The following is a 25279-nucleotide window of genomic DNA, read 5'->3' as shown; positions in this document are numbered from 1 at the left end:
TCAATTCAACAATATGTTGGTCTACCATGGGGCCATGGATATGAAACTTGCATTGATTTCCTCAAAGCAGTGTCTCATTTACATCATCTTGTCTTTGACTGAGATCAAAGGATATTGGTAACTTCTTTCCTTTTAAAGGAAATGGGTGGTCAATTCAAACAAAAAATCACCACCTGCTGTGATATAGAATTTTTTGTTATTTTTTACATATTCTTATGTCTTTTGGAAATTGGTGTTCTGCCACTGATGTGTTTAAATCCATTTGGAAAATCTGATTACCAGTACCTGCTTTGTCTCAAACCTATACTGTAGGTATATTTTACGCATCCTACAATATCATATAATCTCCATTTACTGCAATGTTAGTCCCATTCCCAGACTGACAATTTTCCTGTTATTCGGTTCATGCCTCAGTCAATAACATGAGGGGATTTTAGGTCTTTTTGTCAGTAATGATGAGTTCAATCTACAGTAAAGAAGGACATGTTTTACTGCCTATACCTTACTTTCAGAAATTTCTGTTGCAGCCTACATCTTAAGTTTTTTAAATTGATTAGCATATGAAATATTTTGCTGGACAGATAATATTCAGGAGGCTTTGCCCAATGTGGTGAAAATGAAAATAGAATGGATATTTCCATGAGAATTAGACATGCATTACAAATGTGTTAGTAATCATGCAACAGGTACAGACATGCAAGTGGATGGTATGTTCACGCACATAACACACACACAGAAAAAAAAAGTCAACATCACATTACATCAACATGTACACCTGGTCTCAATATGAACATCAAAGAGATAGGGAGACAGTGCCACTCTTTTTTCTTCCAAGTTTTTAAATGTTTCATTTCAAATCTTTCCCATGATGAAATCACTTTAATGATCAATCTGCATGTAAAAACAGATATGGATGTCAGGTTGCTAGATTTTTTTTCTTTGAAGCCCAATCAAAATGAAAGCAAAAATAACAAATATGAACAAGAATGGATACTAGTTAGAAGAAAGAACAAACAAGTCAAGCTTGAACAAACATAAGAAATGTTTTTAGAAGGAAAGAGAAAGGACCAACTGAAAGAGCAAACCCATCAGAAAGAAAGCAAAATGATTTTGATAAAGATAAAAAATAAAATGATGAAAAAGAACATGACTTCCTTAATTTACAGAAACAAGCAAAACAAAATGAAAGTTCATAGGAAAAGCAACTCTGCAGATGAGCCCAAGGTTTTTATTTTAGAATTGACTTTTTGGTTTCTTATCCTTTTTTTTGTGTAATGTAGAGGATAAAAGTGTTGTGTGCACAGTCACCCTACCTCTCCTGTCCCTGAGCACAGGCCCAGTCGCACCTGTAGGAATGGGTCTGCTGGTAGTACTGGTACTCTCTCCACAAGAAGTGTCTCCACTGCTGTCATCAGTGAATGGATTCCTGTTAGCCTGAAGCAGGCTACGCCCACCTGGTCCTCCGTTCTCCCCCATGGATGAGCTCATCTCCGATATGGATTCATTGGAAGTGCTTGTAGATGAACTGCTGCTGTCTGATTCGGAACTGGTCCTTGGTCGTACATGGCCTGAACGGTATTTAGAAAAGCTTTCATTGTTCGGGGTTCCACTCTCAAAACCATTTGGAAGGTCCTTTGATGGGGATGTCATCCTCCTACTTGGGCTACGCTGTCCAATTGTGCTCATGCTCACACTACGAGCTCGCTTAGCAGGAGGGCTTGCACCAGAGTCATTGTTGGGGGCTGGGACGTTGCCTTCGTATTCAGTTTCTACATGAAGGCTTCCACTCTGGCTGACCCGATGTGCAGGTTTATTGGGTGAACTTGATTGATCTACTGATAATGACCTCTTTGGAGGTCTGCCAGGTTTCCTGGGGCTCGGATTGCCCTGCTTTCCTCCTTTACTACTGAACAGTACTGATGTTCTCCTACCAACGCCAGAAGGAGATGCAGTCTTATCTGCCTGTGTTGGACTCTTTGTCTTTGGGGTTTCTGCGGTATCATTTGCTGAAAGGGTGGGAATGGAATCCACAGAAGCACCAGGCTGAGGATCAGACATAGTTCGTACAGATCGGCCACGTCCCCTCCCTCTTCCTCGCCCTCTACCTGGAGAGCCCATGGCTTTTCCTGGAGAGGGTCTGGATGGAGATGACCTGCTTCGACTTGTTATAGGCAGAGGCCTAGCTGGTGAAAGCTTTGGTGGGGCTGAGTCACTCTGGGATGTGATTTCACTTGATTCACCTGGGCAAGGAACATAAGGAGAAGATAATAGTAACACTATAAGAAGAAGATAATGATCAAGCACTTGTTAAAGGTAAAGTCCACCCCAGAAAATGTTGATTTGAATCAGTAGAAAAAAAATCTAACAAGCATCACACTAAAAATGTCATCAAAATTGGATGTAAAATAAGAAAGTTATGACATTTTAAAGTTTCGCTTATTTTTCTCAAAACAGTTATAGGCACAACTCAGTTATATTCAAATGAGAGTCTGTAATGTCCATCACTCACAATTTTTCAATTTTACAGAATTGACAATAAAGTAAAACTTGACTGAACCACACAATGTTAAAAAATGTTAATTCCACATGTTCAGGGAGGAATAATAATAATAATGTGACTTATAAAGCGCCAAATCCACTCTGTAGAGTGCTCAAGGCGCATAAAGAGCTAAGAGTTAAATAAAAAAGTTTTTAGAAGATTTTTAAAAGTTTCGACAGAGGTACATATTTTTATGTCTTCAGGAAGGCTATTCCACAAAGTGGGGCATGCAAAAGCAAATGATCTATCTTTCCCCCCAAGTTTTCGAAACTTTAGGAATAACAAGGAGGCCAGAAGTGGATGAGCGCAAAGACCTGCTTGGTCTGTAGTAATTGATAAATGAAAGACTGTATTGTGGTGCTGATCCAAGAATACTATGAAAAGCCAGCAACAAAATCTTTAAAATAATCAGATTTTTTATAGGGAGCCAGTGCAGCAAATTCAAGATGGGAGTGATATGAGAGCGTTTATTTGACAAAGTGACAATGCGAGCAGCTGCATTCTGAAGCTTATGTAACTGAGCCTGCGGTAAATTGAACAAAAGGACATTACAGAAATACAGAAATAAAACTCAATTTCACATGACAAAGGGGAGAAAATCAGAATATTTCATATTTCATATAATAGAATACAAAAGAAATAGTGAGTGGGTCATAACTTTCTTATTTTACGATTTTGGTGCTTTTGATGAAATTTGCAGTGTTATGCTTGTTAAATTTTTATCTTTTTATTCAAATCAGTAGTTTGTTGGGGTGGACTTGTCCTTTAAGATATCTGTATTTTCAAGATACATGCAATTTTGTGTCACACCCAGTCACTATGCCTCATATTGTTGCTAGGGTATTAAGGCCTTATATCTCAGTTTTGGGGGACTGTTTAAATGAGCAGGTAAGCTATGCAGTAATGTCTTAATTGCCTACGGACTGGAACAGAACGGTGCAAAGTCCTTATGCAGAAATGGGGCTAGGGCAGGGATGGAGACACTGCCTGCGACTGCGGGGAGTATAGACGATGCAACACCTTTTGGTTTGCCCCCTCCTACCAGAGCTGTGCACTGCCAAAGATCAGGAGCCTTGTAACCCCAAAGCTAGATCTTGAACCCTCCACTGGACAGGGTTGTGTAGTGACCCGAGAAGAGGAAGAATGCAATAATGTCCTGTCCAATTCAAGTTTTCAATCTAAAAACGAAAAGCTGCTATGCCATGTGAAAGTCTTATGACAGCCATATTTTTCATTCACCTAACATTTAGATTTTTGTAATTAAAGGTTTTGCCAACCTAGTAGCGATATTTGATCATAGAGACGTAATTTATTCACCGGTAAAGGACATTCATGCAGGCTATTTTGAAATAACAGTTTGTAATTCTATATATATACACCAAAAAGAAAGAGCAACAATGAATACATACTTGATGAAGAATCCTCAGTAGTCAATTCAACATTGTGAGAACTGGCATCTCCACCATTCTGTTGTTTGTCTTTGCCTTTCTGAATGGCCAGTCGCCGTCGAATAACGTTTATCTCCCGCTTCAGCTGCTTTGAACGTTTGGAGCGTGCAGCACTATGCTTGATGCCACAAGTCGCATCCAGCTTCTCAAGGAGTTCATGTAATTGGTCCTCCAACGTCATATCTGCTCTATTCTCTGCTTGAAGTACTGAGTCAACTGGGGGAGAAGGGTATAAAACAATCAATTCTATGCATCCAATGGAATATTCTCTTGGGAGACAACAGGCCAACATTATATACACGTAACAATTGCTCTCTTTCTTTTTGTTGTTGGAAAGGCCTAACTCACAAGCCTTCCCTCATAGAGGTCCTATCAAACTTTCATGTATACCCTTGTTATTTCTTTACTGATGATTTATGCATTTATGCATATTTGTTTATTTTTATTAAACTTCGAAGTTAAATTTAAACCCCAGCTGTATCAGTTCCCTATCAGAACCGCTGCAGATTTTGTGTTTTAATTTGCATATTAATTCTTGCCTGCCAATCGATATGAAGTTATTCAAATAATATCAAAGTTTAATTTCAATCTTATGCCTAAATCTATTTTTAAGGGTAATGTTGATTCCATACACCTAAAGAGTTAAGTTTGAAGTCGATCCATCACAGAATCATATAGCCTATTATCTATAAAACTCAATCTTGGCTGTAATGCTAAATGCAAACAACGCGTCTGATGCAGCGAGACTTCATACTCTCTCTCCTTGCTTTAGTCGTTGATTTCTGATGAAAATCTGTATGCAGATTTTTGTAGGAAAACCCTCACAGAATCAGTCAAAAATGTAAACAAGACAAGAGGGTGTGAGCGGTGAATGTTGTTATGTTGTTGTTATCTTGGGTTTAGAGGCGCGTGTCATTCAGATATGAATATTTACGCATCCTCTGTATGAAGCATCCTCTGTATGTAGTCTTGCTGCATCAGACACATCACTTGTGTTTAATGTAACAGCAAAGATATGGCTGCAGCCTCCACCTGGTTTAAAGGCTAAATGTCATGAGAACAAGCCATTTTCAGGAATTCATGAGATACCTTCACAACATGATCCACTGATCAATATATATATTTGTACAAATTGACAAGGAACCCCAGCAACCAGAACTCTTTGGAGCAGATGCATTAATAAAGGGTGAAACAATCATCCAACCCTAATTACGGCATGGCTGATCCAAAGAATAATGACATGTTGATGAAGCAAATAAAAGGCAGTCATATCAATACCAATCAACTTACTGTCTCCTAGTTTGATTTGTGTTTCTTCATAGTTAGGAGCTTTCTCTAGATGTAGTCCTGTCTCAGGATCATAGCCTGCCTTCTCTGATTGCCTCTTTGCATGTCTAAGAATAGCACCTCCCTGAAAAAAATACAAATTAAACCTTATTCAGATATACTGCCAAACAACATTTAACAATTGATTACAATTACATGTACATGCATTGGAAAGATTTATCAATACCTTTTTAGTAAAAATATTAATTTTCAACATTTGAATCTTAAGAAAATAGTTGCTTCCAGGATTATATTTGTACATTAATAACAATTAACTTGAAGATGTGAAAAGTTATCAAGAGGATTCCTGAATGAAACATGTAGTTTGTGTAACCACTACATGTTTGTACTTTTTGAGTGTTAATGAGGTTCTTACTTAGGGCAAGCTGCATGACTCTGCATAGGGGAAAAGGTGTGCCTTAGACACAATAATTTCTCATATTGCATTCTGCTGATACAATTTAAATGTGCAAGGATCTATCGTATGAAAGTACAGTAATCTCATTGTTGATAAAAGGCAAATCACATTAGCCAATAGAAATTGGGTGATGAATATGCAAATGTTTTTCACAAATAAATTTGCATATTTTATTCATAATAAAAATAAAAAAAATTATTTTCAGATTTTTTATTATACTGGCTTGTAGTTTATGTGGTAAAAAATGTGCATGCAAAATTTTGAAGCAATCGCGCAAATGGCGGCCGAGATCAGAAGGGGGAACCATCATGCCCCCCCCGTCATCAATACATCTCAAATACTTAGTAGCCCAGTCCTTTTCGGATTAAAACACTCATTAGGCCTACCAAACATTTCAAATACATGACACTCCAAGGATACTATTACTATTTTTGCTTGGAAGCAGACAATTATTGCCCACATACTGGTTAAAATCAACTTTCCTAAAATATGGGAAGTTTATAAAAATTTAGGTTCTCAAGCTCATAGAGCTTATGATGCTCCACTCATGTATATATATATATAATATGAATGATTATACTAATATGAATGTTATGTAATGTTGAAAATGATGTATATATATATATATATATATATATGAATAAAATAAAATCAATCCGATGGAACCATTTAATGAAGTAGCAATCAACCAGTAATCAGATTGATCACAAATTTGAGGTTTACCTGATCTCAATATCTTTATAACACAGTGAGGATCAATCTCAAAGTAGTGAATAATCTGAATCCATTGTAACATTTTTATGGACTATTATTATTGAACCCTAATCGTCCCCTTCTATTATGTTGCAAATTTTGAAACATATCAGTCTTACCAGATCTCTGATCTTGACAGCTGCCCTGTAGTACTTGGTGTCCTTACTATTGTAGTTCATACAATTCTCTATCATTTGGTTGAAGTCCTCTTCCATCTGGTCCAGCCCCTTGTACTTGTGACCCTCCACTTTATTACTCATGGTAGAGAAGTCCATAGGTTTCTTGATGACTTCATAATAGTCAGGAGCCTGTAGAAATAGACATAGCGATATCTGATCATAAATGATTTAAGTCACATCATTTTTCCAATTTTTCTGGCAAATAAAAAAAACATGCAGATGTCTCTTCTATGAACTTGCTTAAATATGAAATACAGTGTAAGGTTATTCGGTATTACATGTTCAGGAATCAAAAGGAAAAAAGAAAGGGAACCTTGATGAGCTCCATGCTCCTACATGTTTGATCATTTACTGTTACACATTTAAAACTATTTGGAATACAGGCGACAACAAAAAAAACAAAGCAGCCATGGGGGCCGTTACATAAAGTCATTTGTAAGTTAAAAGTGACTTTAACAATGACTGGTGATCCCTTCTTGTGGTAAATAAAATTCACCATTAGATGTTCATTGGTGATTATTCAGCGCATAAGAAAGGTTCACTCATTGTTCTTAAAGTCACTCTTAACTTACGAACAGCTTTAATTTTCACCCAACTGCTATAAAATCAGAAACCAATTGTCCAAAGGGTATGAATCAAAGTTTTTAGCAATGTTTGTATTGCATGTAGACTCTCAATAAATCTCACTTATGGAGTGTGGTTTTGTTAAATGAGAGTTATATTAACTTAAATCATTTTCTTTTAGAATTTTCTTGTAGAATGTAAAGAGTGATATTTGGAGCTATTCTATTAGTGTGACTTACAAACATGTAGTTGTATTTCAGTACATTCCATGCTTGGGACATGTTATCTGGTTGATTCACACCCTTTTGGAAAACTTAACCACAATTTTTTAAGCAGGCCGAGTTGTCTAGGATCTATGGTAAACATAAAGTATGAAATCCCAGATTCTCTATTGAATGCTAATTATCAAACAGCTTCTTTCAACTATTGTACTTGTTCCTTTCATTGACTGAGGGTAAGTGGGTTGACCCCCCCCCCCCCCCCAAGGCTGTTAGGCATACAGTGTACATTGAAATGACTCTATCTAATTCAAAGGTTTGCAGTTAATTTTGATAATTTTTTTTAAAACTCGTAACAAGAATGAATGGAGAGGAGCATTGTGGACCAGTGGATTAGTCTCGCGACTTCGAACAGAAGTTTGAATCCCAGCCATGGTGAAATGTCCATCAGCAAGAAATTGATCCACATCATGCTGCACTCAACCCAGGTGAGGTAAATGAGTATCTGGCAGGAATTTACTCCTTTAAATAATTGTGCACTGTAAAAGGGCTTTCAAGGCTAAAGCCAAGGTAATGATATCCCAGTCCCTTTGGAAGTACATAGAGCAATCAAATGTATTGTGATATGTGGTATACAAGATCTGATTGTTATTATTATTACAAAACAGTACATTACCTCCTCAACAGACACAGGTTCTGAAAAGATGTTCAAGGGGTCCTTTTCCTCTAGTTTGGCTAGTGTTCTCTGGAGCAAGATGTTGAATGGCTGTAGCTGCATATCAGTTGCCTTCTGGCTCAGTTTGAGCTGACAGGTTAGGGAAGAAATAAAGTAATAAATTTATGTAAAGTAATAACTTTATGTCAAGTTATAACATTATGTGGGGAAAAAATGGAGGATATCAAGACTAAAAACACTCTCAAACCAATCCAAGCATATTCAAGGGACATATCTAATTATTTACAGAATTAGAAATTTTATATTCGAGACTTTATCATCAATATTCCTAGAATACCAACATAAATCATTTTTTACTTAAAAAGTTGAAAACTTGATATTTATGAATGGATACCATGTAAGAATGTGCCAAACAGGGGCCCAAGAAACAGGGGGGGACTGGGTGGGCTTCAGCCCCCCATTTTTCCCCCCAAATCGCGTACACAAACATAAAAATTACCATTTGATTTCAATTTTTTGCATGGTCTGCCCCCCCCCCACTTTCAAAACCATTCCGCAGCCCCTACCAAAGTAAAGCAATAATTTCAAGAAATCATTCATCGTGTTACATTTTCGGCAAAAATTCCCAAAGGTGACTTCAAATCAGAGGTTTTGAACCATGGTTTATGCAGATATCATTAAATAATTACCTGTATAATAATAATAATAATAAGAATTTTATATACTGCAAATTCACAAATTGCCTCTAAGCAGTTAAGAATTCCTGGGATTTATGCTAGTATCATACACATCAAATTATATGAGCCTATAGGTTAAGTTAAACTAAAGTTATCGCGTTAACAAGGACTTCAGAAAGGTAAGATGAAAACATGTCATTGTGACCTTGAACTTTTGACCTCAAAATCAATAGGCTTCCTGGGATCCATGCTAGTATCATACACATCAAATTATATGAGCCTAGGTTAACTTACATGTAAACTGAAGTTATCGCGTTTACAAGGAAAAGTTAACGGACGGAGGGACAGACAGACGGACGGACACCGAGCGTGATACCATAATACGTCCTGTCTAGACGGGCACATAAAAAGATGAGTTTAAAGCATAGCTTATTTCATCATGTGCATGTATATCAAGAGTGCAATAATGAATGCATGCTTTTATGCATTCTTTTTCTTTAGATATACAGTATGTACAAGATGAAATACATGTACGGTAATCAATATTTGAAATAAGCATACACCATGATTTCAAAACCACTTGTGAATTTGGGCCTTAGGACTTCATGAACATCTAAAATCACAACTTGAATACATGAAATGTTTGCATGGTACATGTAAAACTTGTACAGGTCATCTCATTACCTGCTCTCTCTTCAACTTTTCTCTCTTGCGTATGAGTTCCACCAGTAGCCTTGCACGTTCCAAGTCATGCCGTAACCTCTGCCAGTACTTCAGCTGCTCTTTGAGTCTGTTAGCCTTCTGGCTCTCACGCTATACCCCCCAAAAAATAAAACACAAATATCATTAAAAGATAAGATCATATGAATTGAATTCTAAAACAATGTTTCTCCAAACTAATAATTGGTTATGACTACATGTACAATGTAAACTGAAGCTGGATTTTCACATCATAGAAATTGAGAGGTCTTATATTTCTCTTTTTTGTATCAAACACATATACCGGTAATAAAGACTTATATGACATCCATAAATACACAAGTAATAATGTTTGAAAGTTATTACTCTTCATGTAGACTTTTGCAATTAATTAATGGTGCAAACAATACTGTTTTATCTGAGCAAGCTTTTAGAGTTACATGTACTTGCATCATTTCTGGAAGTTATCTTTAGTGCATTCTCTAACTGAAATGTATAATTAAGATTAAATAAGCATAAATTTCTGTATCTGACTAAACTAAATATATATATCATACCATAGCTCTGGATAAAAACAAAATTACAATTAACAAGCTTTTGAGCCTTTTACCTTCTTTTGAATGTTCTAAATCTAAAATTAGCAGTAGTGAATTACTTTTTCCAATTTATGGTGACAAACAGCAATTATGCAAAAATGATGAATTGTACATCAACATGTTCGATAAACATGCAAAAAAGAGCAAAATAACAAATACTGCATTCTAATTTACAAAATAAACACAACCATACATGAATACAAATATCATCAACAAGAAGGTATACATGTAGTGTAGTAGAGGCATCATGGAAGCATTTAACATGCTGACTAATGATACTTGTGGAACCATGCAACTATTAAACATGTCAGAAGTACACCACTAGATACATGTCGGTACTCTACTTTCTACGTGCTAGGTAACTACAGAAGGATAATGAAAGTGCAATACTATACGTGAAACTGGTTACAATGCTTACACTAACCGAATCCTTGTTGCGCTGTGATTGGTGGTGCGCTTGCAATCGCCTCAGTAGAGGCACCCCATGCCGAGACTGTCGTTTGAGTGTCCAATAGCTGACAAGTCTTTGCATGAAGTGCTGTTTCTTCTGCAGAGATACCTTTTTTAGTATCTTGGATATCCTGATAGGATGCAGGTTAGTAATGAATGCACAAGAAAGATAGTTAATAAACATTACAAAAAGGTTGAAATTTTGTCCATCTCAAAGATTTACAGTGTACAACATGTACATGTACTGTAGCACATACCGGTACTTCTATAAACTGACAGAAAAAGAAGAGAAATTATGAAATAATACATTAATTTAATGTAGCATCATCTCTTATATTGATGCTAAACATGGAGGTTATTCACAGAGCACAATTGTATTAAAAAGTGTGTACATTATACTGTACAATTACATGTATATTTATGTCATTGTCCATGTTACTGTTTTTATTTATTTTTATGTTCTTCACAATACATGTATAACTCATTACAAAATTATCTCTTTTTACCTTTGAATCAAATTTAGTCAGTTTGGGAGATGTGTAAAAGAGTATTACATTATATAATACAATCTCACTGGAAATGAAAAGATTCATAGTCAAATCGCACACTGTATAGCGTAAATGTGAAAAGTATGATGCTGAAAACTGAAATGCTTACAAAACACCAGGGACTCGATTTTAAGGCGCGCGAGAGCGATCGCGCGCTACATGCGCGCCTTAATCCATTTTAGGTAGCGCGATTAATAGCGCGCCTCGCGATCGCTGAGCTGCGCAGAAATGCCTAAAGTCCCCCTCGAAATCACCCAAAATCATTGCCGAGTGATAACAACTCAACGGCCATGTTCGAGATCCGCTTACCATTTAAAAATCATCCAATATCCACACTCAAATTCATGAATAAGCCTTGAAAATAGCGAGGAGCGCAGTTTCAAATTCCGAAGTTGCGTCTTTTTTTCTGTACCACGTATTTCCATACACATGGTACCATACCAGGTATGGAAAAAAAAAATCAACGCAACGGTCGGGAAACAGTTGCATGTATATAGGGTCCATTATGACTACCACGCACCATGTGCAATTTCTAATGCACATGTTTCCCCTACAGATATCACAATTCAGAGTCTAGTAACCTAGCATTGGTGAGTTGTCATTCGGCTTTGCTTTTCAAAACGGCCTATTAACATCCAAAATAAGTACCTTATTTATTAATTATAACTAAAAAATCATTTATTTTCTTTTTCTAGGGGATGAGGTAAATATCAGAAAATAAATCATCAAACAAAGGCAAAGCTCCATCTATTTTACAAGGCCGGCGGCAGGCTCACGCACGAACGCATTGGCGCATGTAGCCAGTCGGAGCTCTGTCTCTCTGCCAGAGCTCTGGGGGACAATTCGCTCAGTAAAGGCCTCAATGATGGTGATTTTCTGTTTCAGACAGAGTTTACATTTCAGGTATATTATTCAAAACTGCCAATAAAGTTTGATGATTTCTTCATTGTCATGTATATTTAAGTTCTTAATGAATACATTCTCACCGAATTTAGACTCCCCCATAGAGAAATGCAATTTTCGTGGAGATCTGCGTTTTCAAAGAACTTCAGGAAAAGTTAGGGTATGTGGGCCTTTATTACATGTACATGGCCGAGTACAGGGTATTGTACTGGAATAGACGGAGTAGAAATTAGATATTGAATTCATTTATATCCAAGTCCAACTCACAGTCACACACACACACACAGTGCCACACACCCACACACACCCACATCCAAGATTCTAAGCATGAAACATGTACATGGCCGAGTACAGGGTATTGTACTGGAATAGACGGAGTAGAAATTAGATATTGAATTCATTTATATCCAAGTCCAACTCACAGTCACACACACACGCACAGTGCCACACACCCACACACACCCACATCCAAGATTCTAAGCATGAAAAAATAACTTTAAAAATCATACAATATTTAACAAAAAGTAATAATTCATTAATAAATAATAGGTGAACAGGTATTCCTGAAAATACAAAAAAGTAGCATTTAAAAAGAGCCCCCGAAATGCAAAATTAGCCCCAAAATTTTACCAAAAGATAAAAAAATGGAGCCCCCGAAAAAAAAAAATTGTCAGTGACTTAACTTTTAGCCAAAGTCAAAACCTCACTCAAACAGGTTTTACAATCTAATTACAATACATTGTAAAACAATTATAAATATTGCTTGCATATTCGATTGTTTCCTTCCTTTGGTTGTTGATTGTAACTTAATACATATATTTCCTCCATCTGTTTTGTTAATTGGACAAAAAGCTCCCCTTGTATGTTGAAGAAGAGCTTTTTGCAGTGCTCCTCTACCGCTCTCCTTAAAAGTTCTAGGAGAGCTTTTTATTGCTCCCCTCACAATTATAAAACTGAGTCCCTGAAACACTATATGTGTTTACCTTTGTTGTGGAATGCATGGAATGGATACCACTGGCACGGCTGCTCTCTTTTCGGCTAGAATCTTACGAGCTTTCCTCATGTTTTTCCTGGATATTGCCTTGGCCTTCTTTGCTGACCAGCCCTTCTCAGCAGCATCCATCTCGATCACCTTGTCATTCTTCATAAGGGGTTTCTTCTCTGCTTCAGCTGGAGTATGAATGTCACAGAATGCAGTCTTTCGGATGCTAATGGACGTCCCATTGATACCCGTTTCTCGAATTGGTTCCATTTTCATGAAAAGGGTAGCCTGTTGGGCACATGTGACATGGAAAGCTGTGTAGCAGTTTGTTTTGTGACACTGAATGCAAGCCCCCACACCTCGCTGCTTGCAGATATAACATGTCAGTTTCCATCTGGCTGGAGGAATATGGGCTATACTGTCTATAGGCTCAAGGAATACTGTGTTGGCAAAACCTACTTCTGGGATCCACAAAGCACACACGACATGGGCCCACCTCCCATCATCAGTTTGCTTAAAGGCCCCACCTTTATTTGGACAAAGGGCACAGTCAACTGCTCTGGAGGGCGATTGGAGGCAGCGACGGCACAACCATTGCCCCTCTGGAATGTACGGCACCCCATAGCATTCTTGGTGCACGGCTAGATTACACATATCACAGAATAATATAACATTACTGTTTTGGCATTCTCCATCATTGCATATGCAACAAACTGCATCTTCGTCAATGAACTGATGATTGTCTGGTTTCCCAGAAGATTGACTCTGAAAATGTGACTCTTTCTCCAGTCTGTCCATCAACAACTCAAATATCTCTTGTGGAACTGGATTCATGTTTGCACTTTCTCTCTTTTTATTGATTACATCTAGCCATACATAGTCTTCTTCATCCATGTCATACTCAACATCATCATCCAGCTCCTCAGCTGTCTTTTCAATGTACCTGAAGTAAGAATTTGGTCTGTTAGGAATATCAGGGGGCTCCTCATAATCAGTCAAAACTGTGAAAGAAGCCTCAGGTAACTTGAGTGAAGCACCAACGGCTGGCTTCTCTTTCTGAGGCTTCTGTCCTTGGTCCACAGCTTTAGTTCCTTTATTTACTGGGGCCTTCTCAATCTTTTCCTCTTCACTCGTCTCACTCTCAAACTCGTCTTCTGTCATTACATCAATGTTTTCATAAATATTAAGCCTCATTGTCTGTCCATCCAGGTCGACCTCCACAAGGCGTTGGGCCTGGGCATAGGTGAGGCCCTCTCTGGCCGGAGAACGAATCAACTGGGGTGATGGAGCACGCTGATTTGGCCGGTTATTCACTCTTGATTTTCTCCAGCCACCTTTCTTGACAGGTGTTGCATAGCCATTACCATTAGGATTGTCATGGTCATAGTGAAACAGGTGAAATTCTATTCCATTTAGAGATTTGTAGACTTTGCCACAATCATTAACTGGGCACTCATAAGGAGGCTTGGTTGCCCGAAGATTGTGACAGAACGTCTTCACATCAAAATTTAGAGCGGGCATTGTCCTAGGTTTTATCAGTAAAGGTCTCATGAAAGCTCACTTTGGCATGTCAGCTTAGGGTAAATTGAATGAGTTGAAGCTATTGCACAGAAGAAACACATGAATCACATGTCTATTGCCTTTCACCAGACCTGCAGTATTTGTTATAGAAAGATAAGAAAGAGAAGAACATGGTAAGATACAGAGTGGTAGAAGTACATGTACATGTTATAGGAAGAAAAAAAATAACAAAAAAGAAATGAATAGAAATTTCAGAATTTATACATGTACATATCACATGTATGAACAACAAATTTCAAACACAAAGATGTATGTAAGGTTAAAGCAACCAGGAGTAAAATAATAAAATCAATTTTAATTTAATTTGAAAAACGCTCACACTTACATGTAAGATCGCCAGGACGCCAACATACTACATGTACATTTAACATGTACATGTAGTTCAATTAAAAATGTATGTACATGTACAGCTTCCCTTTTTTAATGGCCTTCAAGAAACGATTTTTCAAAAAAAAATATTTGATTTTTCAAACATTGACTGAATACATATACATGTATATGGCGGCTACAAATGAAATGCTGAAAAAAATACTCTACATGTACACTGTATAATGTAGGGGAAATTCATGGGTTAATGAACAAAAAATACATGTACGGCTGCCAGAGGAGGTGGTTGGAACTACATGTACAGTATGGTTCCCAAAGTGACACCCCAATGTTTCCCTGAGGGGCGCATGATGGGTGCAGCCCCAAAGGTCACTGCTTGGGGATCATACATGTATTTTCACCAAACCTCTGACTGAAGGCTGTACATTTACATGTATATATTTTGTTTACATGTATAAATCCCTCATCAGAATTATATACATCAGATAGAAAGGTAGAACTAATTGAATAACAGTCTTTGAGAGAAAAATTCATTTATTCATTCATCAGCTTTGCCATGGAGATAATTGATCCCCTTGATCACATACATGTATGTGCATTATACATTTGTACTCGCTCGTGCATTTGGTGCTTAAAGCATAATTTGTTTAAGCCCTGCCCATACCCCTTAATAGATTTTTAATCATTTATGTTTGATATCATGGCTCGAGGTACTGTACTATTCCCTGGTACATTTAGTGATGTCAGATGTAGAGATTCATGGTATTTTTGCCAATTTCGTGACATTGGTTGGAACTACATGTATTTTGGTCACATGACTGGGTTTAGAGTAGACCAATCACCTGTTCAGATTATTATGATGGATATTATGGTTAATGGGAAACATTACATACTATTTTAAAGACAAACAAAAAACTAACACTAATACTGTGCAGCATCACCACTAGGATGACTAGAACCCCACCCCAACCCCAAAAAAGGAATCAATCAATCAATCATAAAATAATTATTTAAAAAATATATATACATGTATATGAATAAATAAATTTGTTTTTGTTTTTATTTTCATTTTTATTTTTTTCTTATTTTTTGATTGATTGATTTATTTATAACAAATAAATAAATGAATAAATAAATGAATAAATAAATAAAAAAAATAAAGTAAAAAAATATTTAAGAATACACATAATTCCACAGCATGTCCAAAATGAACACCTGCACAATTGACATGTGAGATAATTTTCAATTTTTTCAATTGATCAGTCTGGAGATACCCCCATTGACACCTGTCTGCAGCATGCATGAAAATTATATTGTTTCCCCTTTTATCAACATTCCTTTAGCTGCCAAAAATTAACATCCAAATGCAAGGTGTTTCCATCAATTAAATGAATTTCAATACAAGTTTTGTTTCAGTTCAAACTAAAACTAGAATTTGCACTATGAAACCATTCCAAGTTTGAGAACATCTGGGCAGAGGACTTATGACCAAAAAGGGAATTTGACCCTTGTCAATATGGCTCTGTAATTGAAAAAAGGTCCACACATCGTTAAAAAGACTGTTAACAGCATTTCCGTTTATATGAATATAGGATAAAATAGCAATGTGGATTAATGTCTTGCAGCTCAAAGGCATTAGTGCCGTGGCTGGGATCGAACCCAGGACTTTCTTGTGTCTAGCAGGCGCCTTAGACCACTTGACCACAGCACCTTCAATGCTCAATGAAGCAAGATAATGCTTGTTGGCTTACATGTACGTGTTAGTTTAGGCTAAGTCCTTTCTACTAGCATCCGTATTGAACAAGTCTGTATCAACTCTATGAAACACAAAACAGATAAGTTTCAAAATCAAAGTCTCAAAATCAGCATTACATGTAGTTACTTGTTCCAAAAACACCTAACCACATGACAGCTTTTCCCGTTTTTTCTTCATCTTATACTGTACATGTAAGGACGAGTGGGGTAAAATAAGGCCACCTTTTTCATAATCCCATTCATATCTTTTTTAAAGCATACCCGCAGAAATGTGAATAGATGTCTAATGTGAGGTCTACAGTAGACCAACAATATCCAACAGAAATATGAAAACTACATGTAATCAACCTCATTTGCATATCAATGACCATTAAACATTGTTGTTACATGTAGGTGGCCTTATTTGCCCCATCAAAGTGGGGCAAATGAGGCCCTTTGATTAAAAACTAGTTTGTGTCACTATATTCAAAGTAAAAATAGTTCAGTTGGTTTGATACAATCACTGAACGAGTTTCACAGGATTTAATTCGAATTATTCTCCGAAAGGCCCCCATTAAAAGGACATGTCCACCCCAACCCCCTACTGTATGTACTTGAATTACCTTGGCTATTATTTTCTCATTCCCCTGAGCACTAATTTTTGAGCACATATTTGTGAGACACTCTTGATTTTGATTGGCTGCTGACTGCTAAGCCAAGTTACCAAACTAGTTGCAATGATGGCAAAGTTACCAGTACCATAGTTGCAACTCTCTATGAAATGGGCCCTGGACAAGGCTTTTGGTCCACACAAACAAGTTGTTTTAAACAAGTAGGGGGGGGGAATCAGAAAAGCAATTAGTATAGTGCTGAAAATTCCATCAAAATCCAATAAAATAGCATCTTTAACCCTTTGAACCGGTATTCCAGCCTACCAGTGAATGCACATACATGTATACCCGATAGGCCTGAAGCCATGTGACTTAAAAAACATAGGTTATAAAATAATAAATATCAGGTGATCTTTTAAAGATAACATCATCAAGATGACGTCATCTTTCTGGTACGGGATATTTAGTCGATCATTTCTGTCAAGATTGGTATTGATTTCGGAAGATTTTAGCCTAAAAAATGGCCAGTATATGCCACTCTACAGCAGTGGCTCGTGTGGCATGTGCGGTAATACACGGTGTAATGCGCGGCGAGGCACGTGCTGACTATGGGGAAGCTATTGATAAATCTGACTTTAGTCAAAACAGACACTAAAGTTGAGTTGATATTTCTGTTTGCGATGTTTGTACATGTAGACTAGGTCTATGAGAAGCTAAACAACTTCAGCCTGCCTGGTCAGGGTACTAGCAGGGGGAAGATGCCGTTGGGCCCGAATCATGGCAGTTTGTGGATGTGGTTGATACGTGCAAATAATTCAGGGTATGGGTCATCATCGCACTGTACATTTCAAAGGGTTTAACTGTATGCTTTTCACACTGCACTTTTTGTCCTTAACCCCAAGAAATTGGTGGGGCTAAGGGGGGGTCTTGGCCCCACCTATTTCCCGGGGTAAAGCTTATAGCCCACTTCGTTTTCACACGTTATAGCACGGTAAATAGTACCTGGCCCTGCAAGAAAGCAGGGTTAGCCGGCTTACATGTAGCACCACAATTGCGGTGCTAAGAGATGCAGTGTGAAACGAAACAGGGCTAAGGAAAAGTGGGGCTAAGCATTAGCCAATCACAGATGTTGAAATTGCACGTTACATGTAATCACGCTTTGTATGACATAATCATCAATATTCATGAGCTGTGTGATAGTCCAGGGTTAAGGCGTTAACCCCGGCTAAGCTATTAGTATGGGGTTAAGAAAGACAGTGTGAATCGAAAAAAAGATAGAATGGGTTAAGGATACATATAGTCCGGGTTTAAGGATAGAATGGGGAACAGGAAATGCAGTGTGAAAAGCATAATGGTTTAACTTTAACTTAATAACTCATGATGGGGTGTCCAAAGTTTGCAAACATTTGCGTAGTGGAGCGTTGTGGCCCAGTGGATTAGTCTCCAGACTTTGAAACAGAGGATCATGGGTTGATATCCCAGCCATGGCGTTATTTCCTTCAGCAAGGAATTCATCCACTGTGTGCTGCACTCGACCCAGGTGATGTAAATGGGTACTGGCAGGAATTCCTTAAAAAAGTTGCGCCTTAATCGGTTGCCTAGCTTAGCCGGGGTAATGATAATAGCAGGGCCTTTTTTAAAGCGCCATGAGCACCGAAAGGTGGACCTGTGCACTATATACACGTAAGTATATGTACTAAGTACATAGCCAACATTATTACTAATATTATTATTATTATTCTAAAAATATTCATTGGGCTGAAATTCATTCACAAAATATGTAGGCCAACTTTGTAACACCAATCCAAATTATAGCTCCCGAACTGAAGAAGGGATGATTGCATTGCATGGGATGACTTGACATGACATTGACAAAAATGTACATGTACTGTAGGTCAAGGGGTTTCGCAGATCTCACTGTCCCCAAATTCTATACCTACATGTACCTGTATCAACAATTGCAAGCTGTGCTGGAAAACTGTTCTGAAAAAGCATGACTTTATTTCGTGCACAAAAGTTTTGTGAAGGTTTAAACAAAAAAATCAAGCTCAAAATAGTTATTTCCTGAGGCTTGCTAGAAAGTGTCATTTTTATTCAGAATGCCGAATGGGCACAAATGGTGACAAATTTGTTTATATTTTACCAATATTTTCATGAATTATGATTTCATCCAAAAGAAATTTACATTAATTAATGTAAATAAGGTAAATTTAGGCTACTTTTCATGTTGTTGATGTCAGATTTTAAAGATCTTCCTATTGAACAGGCTTTTAACTCAGATAAATGACTATGCGCAAGGTATCTAATTCTACATCATGTAGGTCAGTTTGCAATTTGAGATGGATTACACATACATTGTATATGGTTGCATTTCATAAGTTGGGTATGCAAAGGGTGGCGGATAACAATTTTCCACATGGTGCCATTGATAAATTGTTGCTACATCACAGCATCTTGACCAAATTTATTGAGTAAGATCTCATTTTGAAGCTAGAACTATAGGCTAAATATATTACTATAAAGTATATCAATACAATATCAGGAACTAAAACTATAGCACATTAAGTTTGAAGTCACAGGTGTGGCGGAGCCGGTGGATGCGGTGAATGATAAAATGTTAATTAAACTTAATTAACAACTTACTACAAACTGTGATATGAATTTTGGCCTCATAGTTCTAGGCAGTTTAAAAGCAGGGAACAAATAAATGTTATAAAAATTTGACAATTTTGAAAATATGCAGGAATGAAATACATGAGTATGTCAGCAATGATCTCCAACCCAATCAATTAGTAAACTGGAGAATTATCTCATTTGTAATCTTATTTTTTCGTACAAATGTTGTATATCATTGCAACAAACATTTCTATTCATGATGTAGTCATTTTGCCAAGCTTATAAACAGCGACAGGCATTTTGGGGGCAAAAATGTGAAATTGAATATTGTTAATTAGTGTAATTAAAGGACAAGTCCACCCCAACAAAAGTTGATTTGAATAAAAAGAGAAAAATCCAACAAGCATAAAACTGAAAATTTCATCAAAATCGGATGTGAAACAAAAAAGTTATGACATTTTAAAGTTTCGCTTAATTTCACAAAACAGTTATATGCACATCCTGTTTGGTATGCAAATGAGGAGACTGATGACGTCATCCACTCACTATTTCTTTAGTATTTTATTATATGAAATATTCTAATTTCCTCCTCATTGTCAAGTGAAACAACAATAATTCCTCCCTGAACATATGGAATTAGCATTGTTTAATACTGTATGGTTTAGTCAAGTTGGTCCATATTGTCACATTAAAAAAAAAAAAAAATATTGTATAATTCAAACAATAAAAAAAACCAAACAAATAGTGAGTGAGGGACATCATCAACTGTCTCATTTGCATGTCACTGAGTTATGCATGGGTGTTTTTTTTTAATAAGCGAAACTTAAAAATGTCATAGCTTTGTTATTTTACATCCGATTTTGATGAAATTGTCAGTGTTATGCTACAGTACATGTAGTTTGACTTTTCTCTATTTATTCTAATAAAATAAAAACATTTTCCTGTGGTGGACTTGACCTTTAATATGCATACAATAACAGATAATTATTCATTTTTTGTTACAGATTTAATTATTGATGTTACAAGATTAATACTGCTAAATACTAGGGTGATCCAATGTTGCATTAACTTTTGACACCAAACACATTTCAAAATTCATATTTACATTGCATAAACCCTTTCCACAGAGGATTATCTATTGTTACTGGTGGTGCTGTGACAATGCTCAGCACCCCCAGTAACAATAATATAATCCTACGTGGACAGGGCCCTGTTACATTGAGGTCTATGTAATAATTAGTTGTTAATTAGTCATTTTAAGAAAAAAAAAGGTATTTGAGACTTAACACTTTTTCACTAAGAATGGTAATACCTGTAACATCCAAAAAATAATTTTTTGGACCATTTTTACCCTGTTCGCGAAATTGGACCACCTTATGACATGCGACCATATGCAATGCACTATTTTTTAAGTTTGTACTCTACATGTAAATAATTAATTAATATGAAATATCAATTCCTTTTTTTTTTCTTTAATCTGATTTTGTATCATGAAATCACTACCATAAAAAGTACCACATTATAAAATGGAAAAAGTGATCATCATTGGCAGGCCCCTAAAACACAGTATTACACTTTGGGTAGACATGAACTTTAAGAAGTAGGCTACAGGCACTCATCTAATGAACAAGGTTATGATACATGTAGTCACTGGGTGGGGGAAATAACGTTGGCAATGTTTGGCGTAATTTTCTCTTCTTCTTTGGGACAAATGCTTGATTTTATTGTCAGTTTCCTCCATTACAACTAGATCTATTCACCATATAACTTGGCTCTTAGGCAACTTAAATGATTTCAATTATTATTTTTTCTAAATTAAAAATAGATTGTTGAATGACAATTTTCTTGCAATTTTACTTTCCACCAATAGAGGGCCTACACAAAAATATGCCCAAAATTCAAGTTTTTGAGCGCTCTGGTGAATACAAAAATAATCCCGAAGTTACTAATAAAAAATAAATTGCAACTGTATTGAAATCAGTATCATTGGTTTCAAAAGTGATATTTTAATGATTTTTTTTTAATGTGTTTGTAGAGGTCTACTGCATACATGTAGGTCTCTGTATGTAGTTTCCAATTCCCCACAGCTAACACTAGTAACAGCTAAGGCAGAGTGGTTGCAGTGATCAAGGAAGTGGCTACAGGTAGTACAGGTACATGTACAGTAGTTTTGACCACCATAAATAGACTTGGATCTAAGACTGTAGATTCTACCCTTTTCACAAACTTGTATTTTAAAATAATGATTAAAATAAGACTCAATCAAACTCAAGTCAAAGTTAGACAGAAGAATATCAACTTCATTTTCAGTCTTCATTTCATATTTTAAAAAATGCAAAAGTATTGACAGACACACGTCACATTTTACAGTTACACATTCATTCTCTCAACAAGCATAGTTCTTCTTCCTATGGCCTTGGCATATTATCGTACTCGTTGTGCTTGTCAAGTGCCCAGATGAATAGTGCGAGTAAAAATCTCTACAAAATAGTTTCCTTTGCTTTATTTGAAAATACAATTTCATTGGACCTTCCAAAGTTCCAACTTCCAAGACACAAGAAAGATAGCATACTGAACTACAAAATACAAGTACATAACAAAGGAGACATATCCGGCTTGATAGAGATCTTTCTAGCAAGCTAGCCGCGCTCGTTCAAATGTTTTAGTGACTCATGAATATTCATGCTCATGCCCAACGTGACGAACTCGAAAAAAAATTGTGCACGCCCTGTAAAAATGGGCCCACCTCTTTAAAATAGAATTTCATAGCACTTTCATGACTAAAATTTCCCCCAAAGTATTTAAATGACGTATGTTGGGGTAAAAAAAAAAAGCTAAATCCGGACTGAGCAAGGTACAAATCGAAAGCTAACTTATCACATTACCGACCTGTTCTAGCTGCAATCGGCTGCTGAGCTGAGCCAGTTGTACGCACGCTCCATGCTATATGCAGTGTTGTAGGCGGGGAGCGGAGAAGACACGGTTATGTCCCGTTGAACACACAGCTTAGCTCAAATCACTTGTGCTCTCATACATACAGCACATAGCAAGGCTTTTCGAAAATATCTGTCCGAACAAAGACGCACGAACAATGCCTTGCTTAATTTAAACCATGAATTCGTCCAAAGCGCGTCATGAAAATTCACAGTATGATAGTCCAGACTCTGCTTGATATATTCCAGAAGACAATGGTGCAAAAAGTTACGCATTTAACGAGATATTCGAAGCCAAATTTTGACGATTGTACTGTCCTGATACGCACTCGACGGGCTACCCTCCGCTCATTTTCAGACATCTTTTCGAAGGTACGAAAAGCGCCCCCCTAGCTTTTCAAAAATTACGCTATGCTCTAACGCCATCTTTAGTTGGAATTCGAGAAAATGTGGAAATGTTTTTTTTTTTTTCAAAAGATTTTGACCGGAGAGTTGTGAGGATGTTTAGATAGAGGGTGTAAATAGCGATGTTTGTCCTTAATTTGCTCACAATTCATTATCGCTGGTGCCGAAAATTATTCTGCATGTTGTGAACTCTCTAACCCATTCCCCTCGTGCACACTAAATAGACCATTTATTCACCATGACCTAGTGGGAATGAAGTTTTAATGAAAATAAATGATATATTTGTGAGCGAGCAAATAAACCACATTTTGTTATGGCATATAAAAATACTTTTCTGATGAAAATTGTTTTATTAGTAATAATTGATCATTATCAATTAATCAATCTATGAAGAGACGGGGGTGTAGACCTAGTCTATATTTGTCTTATATTCATGATTGTCTTCCAGAAGGCCTAGATATTTTTCGGTCATCTCACTAATTGCATTTGTTTGCTTTCGAAACTATGCTACATTGCTACACATCTATTTTAAGATTGTCTGCAGATTTATGTGAACGAAGGCAACCACAGCGAGAGATAAAAATAGCATTCTATGTATATGCGTATTACAGTATAGGTGAATTTTTGTATAATCAAATACCAGGGGAAAAAAAAAAGGAGAAAGAAAAAAAAAGGGGGGAAAGGGTATATAAAGGGGGTAAAAGAGAGGGGAAAAGAAAATAAGAGGAGGAAGACCAGTGAATGAAATAAGATGAGGGGAAGACTTGGAAAATCTTCATTGTCACTTTAAAAAATTTTCGCTCTCGCTTCGCACTCGCATTGCCTGATCGAAGATACAAATCTTGCTAAATGGGCTGATATAGGGCTTAAAATATAAAGTTTGAAGTCAATATATAAAAACATATTTCAACTCGGACATCAAACTTTCATTATTTTGTTTGATTTACAAATTAATTTGAAAAAAGTGCTTTGTAAAATGTCGGTTTATACGGTCTGAATATTAACATTTTCAGCTCGCGCTGCGCGCTCGCATTATTTGATTTGTCAAGTACATATCCTCTTCGATTCCATAAAGCAATATCCCTTTTCAGGTCTGATTGTCAAAACGTATTAGCTAGCGCTGCGCGCTCTTTTGATTGAGTTATGTATATCTTTATAATTCTATAACAAACTTCTTAAAATCACCTTTTCATGACAGCTAGCTTATCAATAAATAATTTCGGCTCGTGATTTTGCGCTTGCATTAATTGATGGAAATATATTTTTACCCATGCATCCTATTCATAATTACAAAAGTGTTTAAAATGTCCACTTTTCAGGCCTTATTATCAACAAATTTCGCGCTCTCATTATGCTTATTAGATTCATGAATAAGATAATAATATTTTTATTAACTCCTATATAATTAAGTGTCTTTTTCAGAATGGAAAAGTTTCATAATAATGAAAAAATATCAGCTCGCACTTCGCGCTCACATCATTTATTAAGTGCAATCCATATCCACTTCACAATTTTCATACACCGTTCTTGAAATAGTGATTAAATTGACCCTTATTCAAATCGGAATATTAAATGTTTTCAGCTCTTGCTTCGCGCTCGCATTATTGATTTTCATGATAAATAATGTATTTAGAATGCCCATGCAGATTCTAGGTCTATAATGTAGAACACGGGCACGCATGTTTATTGAGATACGCTACTTGTTCTTTATTTAAAACATGGTATCAAGTTTCAGATCAGAATATCAAAAACTTTCTGCTCGCTCTTCGCGCTCGCATTATGTACATGTATGTTGGCCATAGGAAAATACCCAATTGCCCACCAGTTTTCAATATTTACAAAGCATGAATAAAGTGTCCCGTTTTTATGTCTAAATCTCTTTTTTTTCCGCTCGCGCTTCACGCTCGCATCAATCGTGTAGTTAAATATACCTATCCTGTTCATGATTATAAAAAAGTGCTTACAGTTCCAATTGTAGGTCAGAACATAATAAAAAAATCAGCTTACGCTTCGCCCTCGCATTTTTTTATTGTTGAAATATTTCTTGTCTTCATGGCTAACTGCAAACAGTCCTTAACTGGTCCCCTTTCGATCAG

General features: G+C 36.6%; 1 protein-coding gene across 8 annotated transcripts in view; it reads right to left on the bottom strand.

Annotated features, from left to right (window-relative positions):
- The window catches only part of LOC129257118 (peregrin-like), a 38225-nt gene extending 15056 nt beyond the window's left edge, over window positions 1-23169 (bottom strand). For 2 of the 8 annotated variants that reach the window (XM_064097222.1, XM_064097226.1), the window contains exons 1-9: window positions 22735-23168; window positions 12978-14628; window positions 10512-10674; window positions 9483-9611; window positions 8122-8250; window positions 6604-6792; window positions 5278-5398; window positions 3949-4203; window positions 1314-2240 (exon numbers count right to left, since the gene is read on the bottom strand). In XM_064097222.1, coding sequence (XP_063953292.1) covers window positions 1314-2240; window positions 3949-4203; window positions 5278-5398; window positions 6604-6792; window positions 8122-8250; window positions 9483-9611; window positions 10512-10674; window positions 12978-14527 — 3463 coding nt within the window. In that variant the 5' untranslated portion in view covers window positions 14528-14628; window positions 22735-23168. Of the gene's footprint in view, window positions 1-1313; window positions 2241-3948; window positions 4204-5277; window positions 5399-6603; window positions 6793-8121; window positions 8251-9482; window positions 9612-10511; window positions 10675-12977; window positions 14629-22734 lie in introns of all 8 variants that reach the window. The other 6 variants (XM_064097223.1, XM_064097227.1, XM_064097224.1 and 3 more) reach the window with 4 other exon arrangements.
- Between the last annotated feature and the right edge of the window lie 2110 nt (window positions 23170-25279).

This window comes from Lytechinus pictus, chromosome 3 (genome assembly GCF_037042905.1).
Source record: "Lytechinus pictus isolate F3 Inbred chromosome 3, Lp3.0, whole genome shotgun sequence".
Classification (NCBI taxonomy): Eukaryota; Metazoa; Echinodermata; class Echinoidea; order Temnopleuroida; family Toxopneustidae; genus Lytechinus; species Lytechinus pictus.
This window is presented reverse-complemented; position numbering and strand designations above follow the sequence as displayed.